General features: G+C 42.5%; 1 protein-coding gene across 1 annotated transcript in view; it reads left to right on the top strand.

Moving 5' to 3' along the window:
• Positions 1–3,283: 3,283 nt before the first annotated feature.
• Positions 3,284–15,541, top strand: part of COL17A1 (collagen, type XVII, alpha 1) — a 63,132-nt gene continuing 50,874 nt past the window's right edge. The window contains exons 1-6 of the mRNA XM_011977538.1: positions 3,284–3,517; positions 8,737–8,796; positions 10,858–10,902; positions 11,893–11,997; positions 12,995–13,123; positions 15,194–15,241. Coding sequence (XP_011832928.1) covers positions 8,748–8,796; positions 10,858–10,902; positions 11,893–11,997; positions 12,995–13,123; positions 15,194–15,241 — 376 coding nt within the window. The 5' untranslated portion in view covers positions 3,284–3,517; positions 8,737–8,747. The remainder of the gene's footprint in view (positions 3,518–8,736; positions 8,797–10,857; positions 10,903–11,892; positions 11,998–12,994; positions 13,124–15,193; positions 15,242–15,541) is intronic.

Below are 15,541 nucleotides of genomic sequence, written 5' to 3'. Positions count from 1 at the left end.
TACCAATATTTTTATAGGAACCCAAGGGAAGGAAAATACCATCCATGCTGATTCTGATGGTTGCTTAGCATGTTAGTTTTATTTCATTTTTTAATTTATTTTTATTTTATAGAGATGGGATCTCACTATATTGCCCAGGCTACTCTTAGACTCCTGGCCTCAAGAGATCCTCCTGCCTTGGCGTCCCAGAGTGCTGGGATTATAGGTATAAGCCACAATGCCTGGCTTGTGTGTTTGGTTTTATATAGTTGTTATAGTTGAATAATTGATTGGTCTGTGGTTGCTGAGTTCTATAAACAGATTTCTGTCTAAAACTATCAATAAACTATTCCAATACCATACTGCTGTTAACTGAAAACATCCTCACTGTTCAGATGGTTTTGGGTTTTTTTTTTTTTTAGTTATAATTTGCTCTCAGCCTGATCTGTTCTAATATTGCCTATTTTCTTTCAGTTCACAGTTATGAGCAGACTTAAATTTTAATAATACACAAGGCAGGAAATGAAGGTTCAAGAGTCAAGTGGAATCTATTAGACTCTGCCACTTACGAGATGGAAGACCTTTAGCCTGTTACTCAGTCAAACTTCACTTTTCTCAGCTATAAAATGAAGATAATAATGGTACATACCTCTCGGAGTCATTGTGGGGATTGTGTTAGAGAATGGATGTAAAATATCTGGCTCACAGTAGTTCTAGAAAGCATTAGTTGCAGTTGCTCTTCTTTCCTGGGATCAATAATCCGAACACCCACACAGTGCCCGTAGCGAGTTGCTCCTTAATGTCAACTTAAGAACATTTGTCACATAACCCAAAACACGTCCCTCCACAGCCTGTGAGGCCCTGTGTGATCTAGTCCTGCCTCCCTTGCCAGCCTCTCGCTCACTGCCTGCCTCCCTTCACTTGATGCTTTTGAGCAAATTGGCCTCATCACTGTTCCCCCATCTCACCATGCAGCTTCCACTTGAGAGACTTCTCAGAGACTATTGCCCCATCTAGATATTAGAACACTCTCCAACCTGCCCTTCACTTGTGTTGATCTCTTTTCAACCTTCACCTATCACTTATGTAGCACGACTTTCCCTAACACTCCTCTCCAAGATTATGTCTCTTCTTATGCTCTCATAGTACCCAGTACTCTTTCTTTCTGATCTTGCTCTGTCACCCAGGCTAGAGTGCATTGGCGCCATCATAGCTCACTGTAACCTTGAACAGCTAGGCTCTTGTGATTCTCCTGCCTCAACCACCTGAGTAACTGGGACTGCAGGTATATGCCATCATACCCAGCTATTTTTTTTTTCAGTAGAGACAGGGTCTTGCTATGCTGCCCAGGCTGGTCTTGAACTCCTGGCCTCAAGTCGGTACACTTTCTTTATAATAGTTATCACATTCTTGCAGTTGCTCTTATAATATATATATATACAATCTGCAATTATATATTGTACATAACTGTTATAGACTGAATTGCGTCCCTCTGAAATTCATATGTGAAGCCCTAATCACTAGTGTCTCAGTGAGTTTATTTGAAGATAGGGTTTTTAAAGAAGTAGTTAAATTTAAGTAAAAAGGAGCCCATCAGGGTGGACTCTAATTCGATCTGACTATGTCCTTATAAGAAGAGGAGATTAGGACACACAGAGAGAGACACCAGGGATGTGCATGCACAGAGAAAGGCCATGTGAGGACACTGCAAGAAGGCGGCCATCTGCAAGCCAAGGAGAGGGGGTCTCAGGAGAAATCAAACCTCCTGACACATTGATCTTCAACTTCCAGCCCACAGAACTGTGAAAAAATAAATTTGTGTTGCTTAAGCCACTCAGTTCGTGGTATTTTGTTACGGGAACCCTCACCGACTAATATATTATGTAAGGCCTGTCTTCTTCCATTAGACTGTGAACTCCATAAGCACAGGAAATATGTCCATATTTCACCACCAAACTCTTAGCACATAGTTTAATGCCTGGCTCCAAGCAGGAGCCAATATCTTTTTGTTTAATTCTTGAATTCATGAATAAAGGAATAAATGATGCAGGGTCATGTCTATTTTATGCTGAAAGCTTTGTGTGTTCTGGGTCCTTCAGTGTTCTTCTCCTATAGGACTGATGGAAGACATGTTGAGTATTTATTTGGGGAAAGCAGTGTCAAATTCTGCATCATTGAAAGGGTTCTGAAATGCATACTCCAGTGTGGAATATGGGCAGCTTAGGAGCAAGAGCCCCGCAGGTGTTGCCGTGGTCTGCTACCCTTCCATGGGATGCAGTGCCCACAATAGCAAGGTGCAGTCGTACGTCAGTGCTATGCCGTAGGGGCCCCACTGCTCCCTTCCAGTATCTTAGGATAATGCCTCAGAACTGGGGATCCCATTGTGATGCTGGGTGCCAGGAATGTGCTATGGCCTCAAAGGACTGCCTGAGTGAGTTCCAGGGTCAGACTTCCCATTTTACCAACACCAAGGGTCTCAAGCTAGTCTTTGGGCCCCCTGGAATGCCAGATGCTATCCAGGTATTCACAAAAATTATCCTGATTGATGCAAGTAGACCATCTAGGGAAATCTAAAGGTCCCCAGGATGTACTTGGAGTTGCAGGACATCTGGAAGCCCACACATGTCTTTAGGTGTATGGAGACTATGTGGTCACCTGATTTGAAGGACAGGAAGGTCCTTATCACTCCCCAACAGCACCTCTCTCCATTATTAGATGGCTAAATGCCTAAAATTCCATCACTAACATGTCACTCTTTTAGGTCAGCATCACTATATCTGGTTGCCTCTTTTGTAAAATGAACCCCTACCCCACCAATTGCCCAGTACATTCAGTCATTAGCATATTATGAATTAGTTCACCAACTATTTTCTCCAGATGGGCTTGACCTGCCTTGAGTCACAAGAGTGGAGAGAGGACAAAGACATTTATAGGGGAAAGAGATCTTGAATATAAATCCTGCCAACTTCAGTTTCTCTAGGGCTCGGGCACTATGACCACAGGCCATCCATGTGCCTAGACCACTCCTGAATCATGCAGTGGGATTCCAGTACCCATGGCACTGAGAAAGGGTACTGCCACAAAGTTGTGGCAGTTCTCTAGCCATAGAAGGTAGGCAATAAAAAAGCATTTCCTTTATGCTGGTCTTTTGTTTCCTTTTCCCCATGGGCCTATAAACAGTTAATCTGGAATTCTGGAAGGAGAAGCTTTCTGCCTCCAGTAAAGTTTGATTCCTGCAGGCAGATTTTTTTTTTTTTTAAATCCAGCAAGTGTCAGATAATTGGAAGGGTGGAGTAACGCTGTAAACCACGACACACCTTTGTCAGGACTTGTTTGGAAGCAAAGAGTTGAAAGAAACAAGGTGGAGAGAAAGAGAAGTGAACATTTTTGAAAGATCACTCAGCTTTAACACACCTTGGCTGGGTCTGGATAAAAAAAAAGTGAGCACTGCAAATTTCTGGAAGAAAACATCAGGGGAAGAAAGAGAGAGGGGGATTTATTCAAAGTTGTTTCCAATTCCTTCAAAACCTCAAACCAGGTAAGTAAACAGGAAGACTGACCTTTCTGCCTTTCTCTGAGACTTTGATGTAAGGTTTGCTGTTTAGAAAGTAAGTGTTTATTGGAGAAAAGAAGATGAAGTTCTGCAGTTTCTAGCATTCTGGTTAAAGTGATTAATTGGTTATAAAAGATGACTTTAGTTGTATGCATTCTGCTTAGGGTAGGTCTTTCAAAGGAAATAAGTGGGGAAAAAGAGAAGGCTGGTTAAAATATAGCAGGGTCTAGAGGCAAGATCTTTCTGTATTGTTTTCAGCATTGTAAAATGACTTGTGTTGTTTTATTTAGAATATGATACGGCCTTATAATTCCTTCTCTTCCAATCTCAGTTTCCCCTCTCGCTATCTTGCTCTCCTCTTCCCTCTCTCTCTCTCCACTGGACAAAGAGAACAACTCAGAGGTGAAGTTAAAGTATAGGTAAGGGGCCTTCTAGAAACAACCCTGTGCTGACTGGGCCTCTCTGATTAAGCCATACATGGTAAACATTGCTGTTTACCATGCTGTAAAATTACCTCTAATCTAAAGAAAAGTGTGATCTTTGAAATGATCTAATTAATTCAGGAATTTTCCAGGATCAAACTTAGAAGAAGAAAAAAAAAGGAAGAAAACTGTTTCCCATATATATACTCTTACAAGTCAACTTGGGTTTCCCCCTGCCAAAAAAAATTCACTTTGAGATGAGAATTACCAGTTTAGATACCTAAGTGGATGACGTTAACTGGTAACTGACAAATTATCACTTTACTTTTTGAAGTGGAGGCAAAACCTCTGGCACATTCCTTTTTTTGAGAAGCAATTAATCAGTAGTCTAATAGTGGACTTGTGAAACGTAGTGAGATTTTTAAAAGGTATTCATTTGAAAAGCAGAATAGTTTCTTCTTACCTCCATATGTTCTCTCTTAGAGCTAAGGCACAGATCTGTCAGAGCTAACCTAAGGCAGATGTCTATCCCCACACAGACGTACTCCAGAGAATCAGAGGGGTCCTGCTTTACTCTTAGGCCCTGCAAAACATCCACATGAGTTTGATCAGAGATTACACAGGAAAAATTAAAATGAACAGCTCTGCTTCAAGCTTGCAGAGAAACTTACCAGCCTGGATAATATGGCAAAACCCCAACTCTACAAAAAATACAAAATTAGCCAAGCATGGTGGTGCACACTCATAGTCCCAGCTACTCAGGAGGCTGAGGCGGGAGGATCACCTAAGCCCAGGAGATTAAGGCTGCAGTGAGCCGTGATGGCACCATTGCACTCTGGCCTGGGCAACAGAGCCAGATTCTGTCTTAAAAAAGAATAGGAACTTTGGGAGGCCGAGGTGGGTGGATCACCAGAGGTCAGGAGTTCGAGACCAGCCTGGCCAATATGGTGAAACCCCATCTTTACGAAAAATGCAAAAATTAGCTGGGCGTGGCAGTGCGTGCCTGTAACCCCAGCTACTTGGGAGGCTGAGGCAGGAGAATTGCTTGAACCCAGTAGGCGGAGGCTGCGGTGGGCCAAGGTTGCGCCACTGCACTCCCGCCTGGGCGACAGAGCAAGACTCTGTCTCAAAAAAGAAAAAAAAAAGAACAGGAAAAAACTCCTTAGATTGGTGAAACTGACCAGAACTAAGAACTAACTACCTTCTCAGATTATGAAAAACAAAAAGAAGTCTGTGTTTACATTGTTTGTTTCATTTGCCATTATTAACAGTAGCAGGACACAACTGTAAACAAACCAGCATAATCACAAAGCTGGTGCCCTATCCCACCTGCCCCCAGTCATGACAATCCAGGATGCCAACTGTAGCAAGCAGCAAACCCATCTCCGGGGTGTTATAGAGACAAAGCCAAGCCTCCGAGACAGTCAACTCCAGGGCATTGGCTTTCCTGGAGTCAAACTGCTGGGCCCTTCTGTGTTATCAGGTCAATAGCCAGTGGATGGTTTTCTAATACTTTAGCAATTTTGTTGTTGTTTTGTTTTAAAACTTAAAGTGTATAAAGATTGGAGTAATAGAAGCTATAAAAATACTTGCAATTCACTAACAGAGTATAGAAACATTCCTAAAACAAAAGATGGAGAGGAAAATACTTAGCTTCTTCATTATCTTTGTTGTATCAAGAACAAAGTGTTTCATATGTCATTAGAATAAGATAACGTGATGATTTAAACCCAAATATGATGGTAAACAGTTAACGTGATGGTTCACTGTCACTAACAGTGGTTTGTCCTTGTGTATGTGTGTATGTTAGACAGCAGCATCGTCTGAATAGTTTTAGGTAGATGTGACATCATTTAAATAAAATAGAAAGGAAAAAGCTCATAAAAGTAGAAAAATGATTTAAAATTGTGTCTTCTTGCCTAGAAAAGTGACATGGGATCATTTTTACACCTTCACAAAAACATTAACTATAAAATAACCACAAAGCAACCCTTTAGAACTATGGATGGAAATTAGTATACTTTTGGAATTGAGAGCTTGAATGATCTGCTCATCCTTAGTTCTAGTGAAGTGGCCCAACTATCTGAGAAGTTAAAAATTATGTTATTTGACAGTGCTTCCATTAAGTAGGGCTTTGGGAAAATGAACACACTGGTGAATCCTGCTAGGATAGGCAGGCGCAGGCACATACCTGGGCAGGAAACGTTCCTTTTCCTAATGTTACACTTTTAAAAAACTATCAGCACTTAAAGTGTGTAAAAAAGAAGTCCTGGGAATATACTCTAGGTCCCATGGGAAGATCCTAGTCCAGGCTTGTGCGCCACGCCATCATTCTCCATTTAATATAACTCACTTATAGAAAGTTTCCTCTTATATTTGGTTTAAAAGAATCAGTCTCCCAACACTTACCTGACACCTCAGATTGGCAGTGGGACACACAGACATTGGGGTGGCTTCAGATTGAGAGACAGGCATCTACCTGTACCTGCCTAGAGCCGGTTACATCCACAAAGTACCTTCCAATGAGGAGCTCCCAGGCCGTGAAGGAAGGCATCTGATTTCTAAGTAGGTCATCACTTCACACCATCTGGAAGGTGGGGAACCCTTGGCTTTTTACTGCAGAAATCCTTTGTCATCGGGATTCAGGGAAAAGATGGAGGGCCTAGAAATGCCTGCTATTTTTCTGGATAAAGAAAGAACAAGCAAAACTTTCCAAGTTTGCTGCCTGGAGACTGTACTCTTAGCAAACAGAGTCATGATCCATCTTCCTAAATGACTGCAAGTGGAACCCATCCAGCCAATCCCAAATGTATAGCTGTCAGCAGCAACTTTCACTGAAAGATCAAAATAAGCAATAACTTGTAGGAAGTAAAAGTTTCTGTGGATTGTTATAAACAGTTCATTTCATGGTAATATTTCATATCAATTCAGGTACCATCCTAGAAAGCTAGTCACCTCCCCACTGACTGCCAGGTGCATTTAAAGGTTTAATCTCCCCAAATGCCTCCTGATCCACAGCTTATTGTCTATTTTTTAAAAAGAAAGTCAGAGAAGGGTTTCAGAGGTATCAAATTAATGCTTAAACAAAGGATTGCAAAGAAGGTGTCCAGTTGCACGTAGGTTTGCATGACATAAGTCATATAGGTTATAGCTGGAATGCAGACAGATTCACTGGCCAGGTTTGTCCTTTAATGAGGCTGGACTCCTTTGTTAAACTGTGTATGGAGCCCCTCCTCTGAGCTCCAGGAAACATACCTATAAAGACATTCTGTGGCTTCTCAGATCCAGCTAGGATTTTTTCCATGATGCCTCATTCCTTGCCTTGAGCTGTGTTTGAGAAACACCAATGAGCAAGAAGTTGGCACATTTACCAGGCCCTGAAGCTAAGTGTACGAATCTTGGTTATTCCACCAGATCGTTGATCACCTGGTCTCATTTGGTCTTGGTTTTCATCAGGGAAGTCACCCAGAGCCACAGTATGACTTTCATGGTCCCTAGACACTTTTGCCTTTGTAGGCCCCTTCCTCCATCAAAAAACTTTTTAAAATTCTATTTTACAACTGCATTGGTATAAAGAAGGACATAATCCAGATTAGATTCTGTTCATTTTTCCTTCTGATGTTAAAAGTAAACATTTTGTGGGCCCCAAAATGTGCTGTGGGCCTAGGCACTGTGCCCACTTTGCCTACTGGGTAAGTCGAGCCTGAAGGCACTAGGCAGAGACTGGAAGGAGAGCTCTTCAAGCAAGGGGCACCTGGCAGAAGCAGTGTGCTTCAGCATTCTAGAACCCAGTTCGAACTACAACCAAAAGATAAACTTTTGGAGGAAGAGGAAGTTAGAGGAAGGGAGAGAATCACAGGGAAAGTCAGATTTCAGGTCCTTTCAGAACCTGGGGCCAGGCAGCACAGCAAGAAGAGAAGAGCCCAATTGGGACGGAGCCTTTGCTGTGCATTCCTGTGTGTTTAACACTTGAGCCTTCATTCTCACTGCCCTCTGGCAACAGCCCTGCCTCATACCATCCATGCTGAGGGACACGGTGGACAAGATTGCACTGGTTTTCTTTTTCAGAAGCAGAGTAAGAATGAAGGGAGTATATAAAAAATACAAATATGTATTTTCCTACATGTTTCTATAGATTTTACAGGCTTTGTTCAACTGTTTTTCATACTTATGTCTGCAGATAAGCATGCAAGAGCTGATTATAGTGAATGTTTCATACTTTGGAAAGAGTAAAGTTCCATACAAGTACGACAAATAAAATTATTTTTATCCTGATTTAAATCCATCAAGTGCCATTCTTACCTCCAGACTCTAAAATAATGAAGCATGAATGTCTCATATGCATAGAGTTCCATATAGAACAATGAACATTATGGGAGATGTTAAAATGAATTAGTTGATAGCACTAAGTGCCTTGACAGATCCCCTTCAGCTATTTATTACCATGGAAAAGAATGGAGATTTTATAGTCAAACAAAGGTCAGGACACCTAATCTGCTATGTAAGCCTCTTGATGCTCAGCAGGGGGCAGGCTGATCAACTAGAGACTGAAAAATAAGATCCCAACATAAAGAAATAGAATCCAAAGTGGAACTATTAAATTAATCTCTATTATACGTGTTATAAGAAATGGGAATGATCTTGTAAAAAATACTCACATGAAAGAATCATGCTTTAAATTCTTGAAATCATGTTTTTGGTTATCAGCTTCAACAGTGAGGACCTATACTTACGAAAAACAATGATAAATATGACTATCCTGGTTTCTGATTTTTCCTGCAGGTGGCTATGGTATGGATGTAACCATGAAAAACAGAGATGGTACTGAAGTCACTGAAAGAAGTAAGAGCATCAGAATTTTTAAATTTATGTGTTTTATTATAAAAGTAACAAAAATTTGGAAACAGAATAAGTAATTCTTTTATAATTTTACCACAACCACTGTATCATGTTTAAATGTGTTCCTAAATGTACTTTAATCCTTCTCATAAGATAGTTCTTGTTGATTTTTATGTCAAAAGATGTCCTGCTTTTTCTTGAATGATGAAGGTTGTCATTTCCATGTATAGTTTTTATAACCCTCATTTTTAATGATGAGATAGCATTATGCTAAATGAATTCACCATAATTTATTTTATCATTTCCAAATTTAGGGGTACAGGGCAACAGAAATCTAAACGAATAACATCCTAGTTATTGCAGAGACAAAGTTGAAATAAAACTAATATCATAGTTGACCTCTACACTGAAAATTGAAAACAGATACATTTATTTAGTGAAACTGCCCAAATAATAAATTCAGAGACATTTAAACTCTCCTCCTACCAACTTTAAGTCAGGAAACTCTTTCACTTATTCTGTGACTTTCATATATCTCCAATTAAAAAAAAAAAAAAATCTGGCTCCATAGACTTGAAACTTTTGAAACTTTTAGTTAGGAAATAATTTATTTTTATGTGTCAAAGAATACCAAAGGTCTGTACAATTAAGGTTTAGTGAAAGCTCAAGGACTATTTTTCAAATCAAGCTGCCACTGTACTCTAGAAAAACATTTCCTTTTTTTTTTTTTTTTTTTTTTTTGAGACGGAGTCTTGCTCTGTCACCCAGGCTGGAGTGCAATGGTGCAATCTTGGCTCACTGCAACCTCTACCTCCCAGGTTCAAGCCATTCTCCTGCCTCAGCCTCCCTAGCAGCTAGGATTACAGGTGCTCACCACCACACCCAGCTAATTTTTTGTATTTTTAGTAGAGACAGGGTTTCACTATGTTGGCCAGGCTGGTCTCAAATCCTGACCTTGTGATCCGCCCACCTCAGCCTCCCAAAGTGCTGGGATTATAGGTGTGAGCCACCACGCCCAGCCAACATTTCCTTTTATGCATTAAGTACTGTTTCTGGCATGTCCATAAGTGCATTTTCTTGCTAGGACAACCAAACTAATTAGCAAAATGCAGTATAAAGAAGGACAGTGTGAATAAGAGTTGTGTGGGATGGAGCAGGTGTCAGCGGCACAGGTGAAAGTAGCACAAAATGATCCTGCACCATCTTCCTTTACTCTTTTCTCCTTTCACCACCTTCCCCACACGTACGTGCCCATGCATGCCACACACACACACACACATGCATGCATGCATACATGCATGCAAGCACGCACACTGGAAACTTGCTTTTAAAGAACAAAATCCCCAGATAGGTAGGGGCTTCTGTATACCCACCAGAGACAGAGGTAGCAGTGAGGGCCACAGTCAGAGCATGAGTAATGGATTCACCATCTCTCAGAACTACAGGAATTAAATTTCAGAGGCCAAGGGGCTGGTTCTTCAAGTTTGTCTGTGATGCGCCTGGATCACTGATTTTGCCAAACCCCAAATGTGACTTACCAGGAGCCCCCTTCCTTCCCACAACTTCAGGGGTTGCCCTGAAGACTTTAGAACAAAACATAATATTCTTGAACACCTCCAAATTCATGAAGAAGTACACAGTGAAGTCAGCCAGGGTGTTGGTCTCAGCTGGACTGAGAGACAATGGGGAAGGAGCAATTCAGAGAAACAGAGTGACTTGAGACAAGAGGGCCTGGTCCTCCTTCAACCTCAGACCAGGTCTGGACTGGATCTAATTGTCTAAGGAGAGACATCAATACCAAAACTACTCATGTTTCAAACAGTGGCTAACTTCTTTTGGCTCCAAAGAGATATAAACTTATTTTCCAAGCATATTAAACCCATTGTTATTGCTCATATCTTTTTGCACAGTGGGTCAGATCATATACCTTAAAGCACAAGCATAGAAAAATCAACGTTGAACCTAATTTAATATGCTTAGCCTATGGCAGAGCTTAGACCTTGCCAAGATCCAGAGGTGTCAGTGCATTACATAAGAACTCACCTTTTCTTTGTCTTTTTCTAGTTGTCACTGAAACAGTAACCACAAGACTTACATCCTTACCACCAAGTAAGTAACTACCTCAATAGCTTTCTTTTCAGTAGGTCACATTTGAAGGGCCCCACACTTCTAACCTTCTCCATGGGAGCTCCAAAATTTTTGAAATCTTTTTTAACAGCTATATTGACATCAATTTCTATACAACAGAATTCACCAGTTTGAAGTGTATAATTCAGCAATTGCTAGTATATTTACCAAGTTATGCAGCCATGGTTACAGAACCATTTTAGATTTCCATGGCTCCGCAAAAAGAAGTGACCATTAGCAGTCATTCCTTATTCTCCCTCCTCTCTCCTCAGCCCCTAGAAACCACCAATCTACTGTCCCTGTAGATTTGCCTATTCCATATGCTAAAATATTGGATATCTCATCTATCCTGAGCAGGGATTGGGGGCTACCAGTCAAGCTTCTTGTTGAGGCTACTTTTTTTGTCCAGGAGCTCCTATCACTCCTGTAATATTGATCTGAGCCCAAAACCTACCCCCTGCCCCCACCTCCAGGGAGCCTTGTTCCCTGGGGATGAGGAGAGCCCACCTACCAGCAGGTGAAGTTGGAGCAGTGATGGGCTGCCAGGTGGAACACCAGCAACACAGAGCTGCCACACGCCCTTCCAGCACTTCTAGGCGCTGCCATGCCTGGGTGCTGACCAGGCACTCAGAAAAAGCAAGCCCAACCAGGTCCTGGACTCAAGGAGCTTTCATCGCTCAGCCTTTTCTAATATTTAAAATTTCCTAATATGCAACTGGCTATATTCCACCCAGGAGACTTTTCTTTTAAATCAGGTGGAATACTCACTCTAGATATTTGTATAAAACAAAACAAAACAAAAAACAATGAAACTGGAGCATGGCAGCTTGCATCTTATAATGTAGGTGAGAAAGGGACCCCAAACTAAGAAGGTCCTGGTGAAAAACCAGGGAAGGCTTCCACATGGTGGGGACAGGGGATCCTCTGGCCTGACTCCACTCTGAAACTGTCACCTGCTTTTGTTCCTGGCAGAAGGCGGGACCAGCAATGGCTATGCCAAAACAGGCTCTTTTGGCGGAGGGAGCCGGCTGGAGAAACAAAGCCTGACTCATGGCAGCAGCGGCTACATAAACTCAAGTGAGTGCCCACTGGTGCAACGGGTCAGGGAAGAATGGGTGACAAAGAGAGAGACACCAAGAAAGTCCTACACAGGACACAGGGCAGACGCGATTTTGAATCAGTGCACAAGAGGGACAATTACAATCACCTGTCATCCATTCCAAATGCCCCCAAGAGTCACCTAAATAACACACAGCCATTGGACGGCAGGGGTGGAGAATGGGAGTGTAAATTATAAATCATCAGCATTTGAAGCTTGCTTAAAATCAGATCCATTTTCATTAAGTCCACAATATAAATAACTATCATTAATTAAGAAGACTTCATAGGTAGGTAGCTATTTCCCCACTAAATCACTCTCTTTAAGCCATCTCTTTAGAGAACGATGTGCACGCCTGAGGGTTTACAATTTGAATTAACAACAACAAAAGAAACTTAACGATTGGGTTACTGTGCTAAGGGAAGCTGGTGACATGCGATCCCATGCTGTGCAAGATTCCACTGGGCAAGCATCCAACACAGGCCCATTGTTCCCAGTGAAGCACTCTTTCAAACTAAAACAAAACAAAGCAAAGCAAGGCAAAACAAAACAAAAACAAGAAGCACCCAGATATCCCCTGAAGCCATTTAAAATACTTGAAAGTAAAACTAAAAAGGAAGCCCCAAGGCATAAGAACAGCCAGGTTGACCAAAAGAAACACCTGCCCTTACCTGTTGAGGCACACTTCCAAGCTGGATTATATTCTAGTCCTTCCAAGCAGTGTCTACAAGAAAAATGCTGCCAAATCCTTTCCATTTCCATGCATGGTAACCATGCACAGGAAGGACTTTCCCAGGCAATAATTCCACCTTTCCATTTATGAACAGCTGGGGGAATGCTGAGGTGGCCCCTTTCAGCTGTGCCCTCCCGAAACCCCTCCCTGAGTGTACTTGGTTAATATAGTTGGGTCACAGTAACCATTTGGTTCACCTCTCTGCTGAAGCACTGAAAACTTATGCTTTTCCCCTCTTACAGCTGGAAGCACACGAGGCCATGCCTCCACCTCTAGTTACAGGAGGGCTCACTCACCTGCCTCCACTCTGCCCAACTCCCCAGGCTCAACCTTTGAAAGGAAAACTCACGTTACCCGCCATGCATATGAAGGTATCAGTCCCACTAACCATACAAGAGAACCATTCTCTTCCCCAAGCAACTTCACTCATTCTTTGAAGATTTACATCCTGGGCACCTGTGTCTGCCCCTCATCTTTCTCCCCACTCCTCCTTCATTTCTTTTATGGACTTTCATTACTTGAAGACTTCATTCATTCATTCACTACCTCATTTATTCATTCATTCACCCATTTAGTTACTTTTCCAACTAGTATTTTATCCAGCACCTGCTATGTGTTTAACACTGTGTAGAAAGGCTTGATGAATGCTTAAATGAATCAGACATGGATCTTGTCTTCAGGACCTATAGTCTAATAGACAAGTTAAGATGACAGATAAAATACAATTGTGTAAAGCAGATGGAGATTATCATTTTAAGCTGAGGAAATCAGGGAAAATTCTATGGAGTGGGTGACATCTGAGCTGGGTCCTCATGATGAGTAAGAGTTTATTACCCAAAGATGGAGAGATGGGGCTGTCCAAGCTGTGGGAGCAGCAGCATAAGCAAAGACAGCCAGGAGAGCCTGGGGCTTAAGTCGGAAATTCAGCAGTACTTATGTGCAAAATGTTTGAGGGACTCAGATTCAGTGCTGGGATAAGAGGTTTAGACTTTATTCCATATGCAATGGGAAGCCACAGAGAGTTTTTAGCAAAACAATCATATTTGAGGCCCAGGACTGAAACTCTGGAAGCCATATGTTGGAAAAATTGGTGAGAAAGAGACTAAACACAGTGACAAGTTAAAAAGAAATCCTCAGTCATCCAGAGAAGGGACATTTTGGCTGGGACCAGGTTGATAATGATGGAGGTGAGGAGCTAGAGGTGGAAGGTATCACTGAAGTGGAATTGACAGGTTTGGCAATAGATTAGATGTAAGGAGAAGGCTTCACACACAGGTTGGGTTCTTGGTGGTGCCAACAACTGAAACAGGGAACTAGATGGATGACTCCACTTGATGAATCCAGCTATTTCATCCTGAAGTACAGCCACTTGCCCAGCTCTCTGGCGAGGGTAGCAAGCAGGCAGTGGGTGATGCAGGATTTGAGTTCAGGGAAGAAGTCAGGGCCCAGATACCCAGGTGGAAGCCATTCACAAGGAAGTGTTAGAGGAAATCAGAAGACTAAAGGAGTTTGCCAAGAAGGAGAGTATAAAAGTTGAAGGAAGCAAAGAAAGATAAAGTGGAGGGAATAAGGAGAAAGAAGAGCCAGAGAACAGAGAGAGGAGGAAGAGTCTTTTAGGGACATGGGGAGACCAGGAACATGCAGCAATGCTGAGGTCAACACAAGAGAGTGCTCAGGGTCAAGAAGGAGTCGTAGAAGAAGACACCTGGGTTCCATTACTAAGGTTCCTGGAGTTCCTGGTGATCTGCAGTAGCAGTTTTATGTGGGAAACTGACCAGCCAGGTGGCCAAGGAGTTTAACGGTGAGAAGAGATGGGTGCTGGTATTGGAGAAGCAGGAGTAACGCCCACACACTCTAGTGAATGACTACAGCGGGCTGGCATCCCACACACACAGCAGACTCCCTCCTGCTGCTGCAGGATGAGAGCTACCGGGCCTTTGGGAAGCCCCAAATCCAGGTGAGGTGGATTGCATCATCACAGTGCTTTCTGAGGTCGGGCCTGACCAGGGATTTGTACCTTCATTTTAATTGGGTCCACGTTTGGGACAAGCCTCACAAGGTCAGAGAGGTTTCTGGTGCTGAAGGCAGGTTACTTGATCAGGGCAGATCACTTGCTCTAAAGACAGGCACAGGGCAAGCCCGGTGGAGGAAGTGAACAAAAAAGAAAGAAAGAAAAACCTGCTGCTCTCCTTTGTTCATCCTTGCCTCATCTGAAGTAGGTCCTTGACCAGAGTAAAGTGCTGCGACCAGGGCCATGATGGGTCGTGTTTACATCATGAGCCTGGCTCCTTTCACATGCATGCTGAAGAGCATACCTCATCCCCCCCTGAAACACTGAGGGCTGTGGAGGTCCAGAAAGAAGTAACAGGCACTGCCTCCCCTTTTGGAAGCTCTATGGGCCTAAGAGGCCATTTGTTCTAAGTGTTTTATCCCCTCTCCAGGGAGCTCCAGTGGCAACTCTTCTCCAGAGTACCCTCGGAAGGAATTTGGTATGTCTTCTCATTTTCTAAAGAAATGGTCAAACGAGGCTCTAGGAAAATCCCTGGGGGAGATGAAGTGGTGGGAGTAGGGGACATGATGAGTTAAATGGATTCTTCTAAAGGAGTTTGACCCCTGCTGACCTATTTTTCCCTTGCTCTTTATCCTGAAGCATATTAAGGGGACTCTCAACCACATAAACTTGCTGTCTTTGTTTTTTTTTTTTTTTTTTTTTTTTTTTTTTTTGAGACGGAGTCTCGCTCTGTCGCCCAGGCTGGAGTGCAGTGGCTGGATCTCAGCTCACTGCAAGC

This window comes from Mandrillus leucophaeus, unplaced genomic scaffold (genome assembly GCF_000951045.1).
Source record: "Mandrillus leucophaeus isolate KB7577 unplaced genomic scaffold, Mleu.le_1.0 Scaffold18, whole genome shotgun sequence".
Classification (NCBI taxonomy): Eukaryota; Metazoa; Chordata; class Mammalia; order Primates; family Cercopithecidae; genus Mandrillus; species Mandrillus leucophaeus.
The sequence above is the reverse complement of the archived record's forward strand: the minus strand, read 5'-3'. Positions and strand labels throughout refer to the sequence as shown.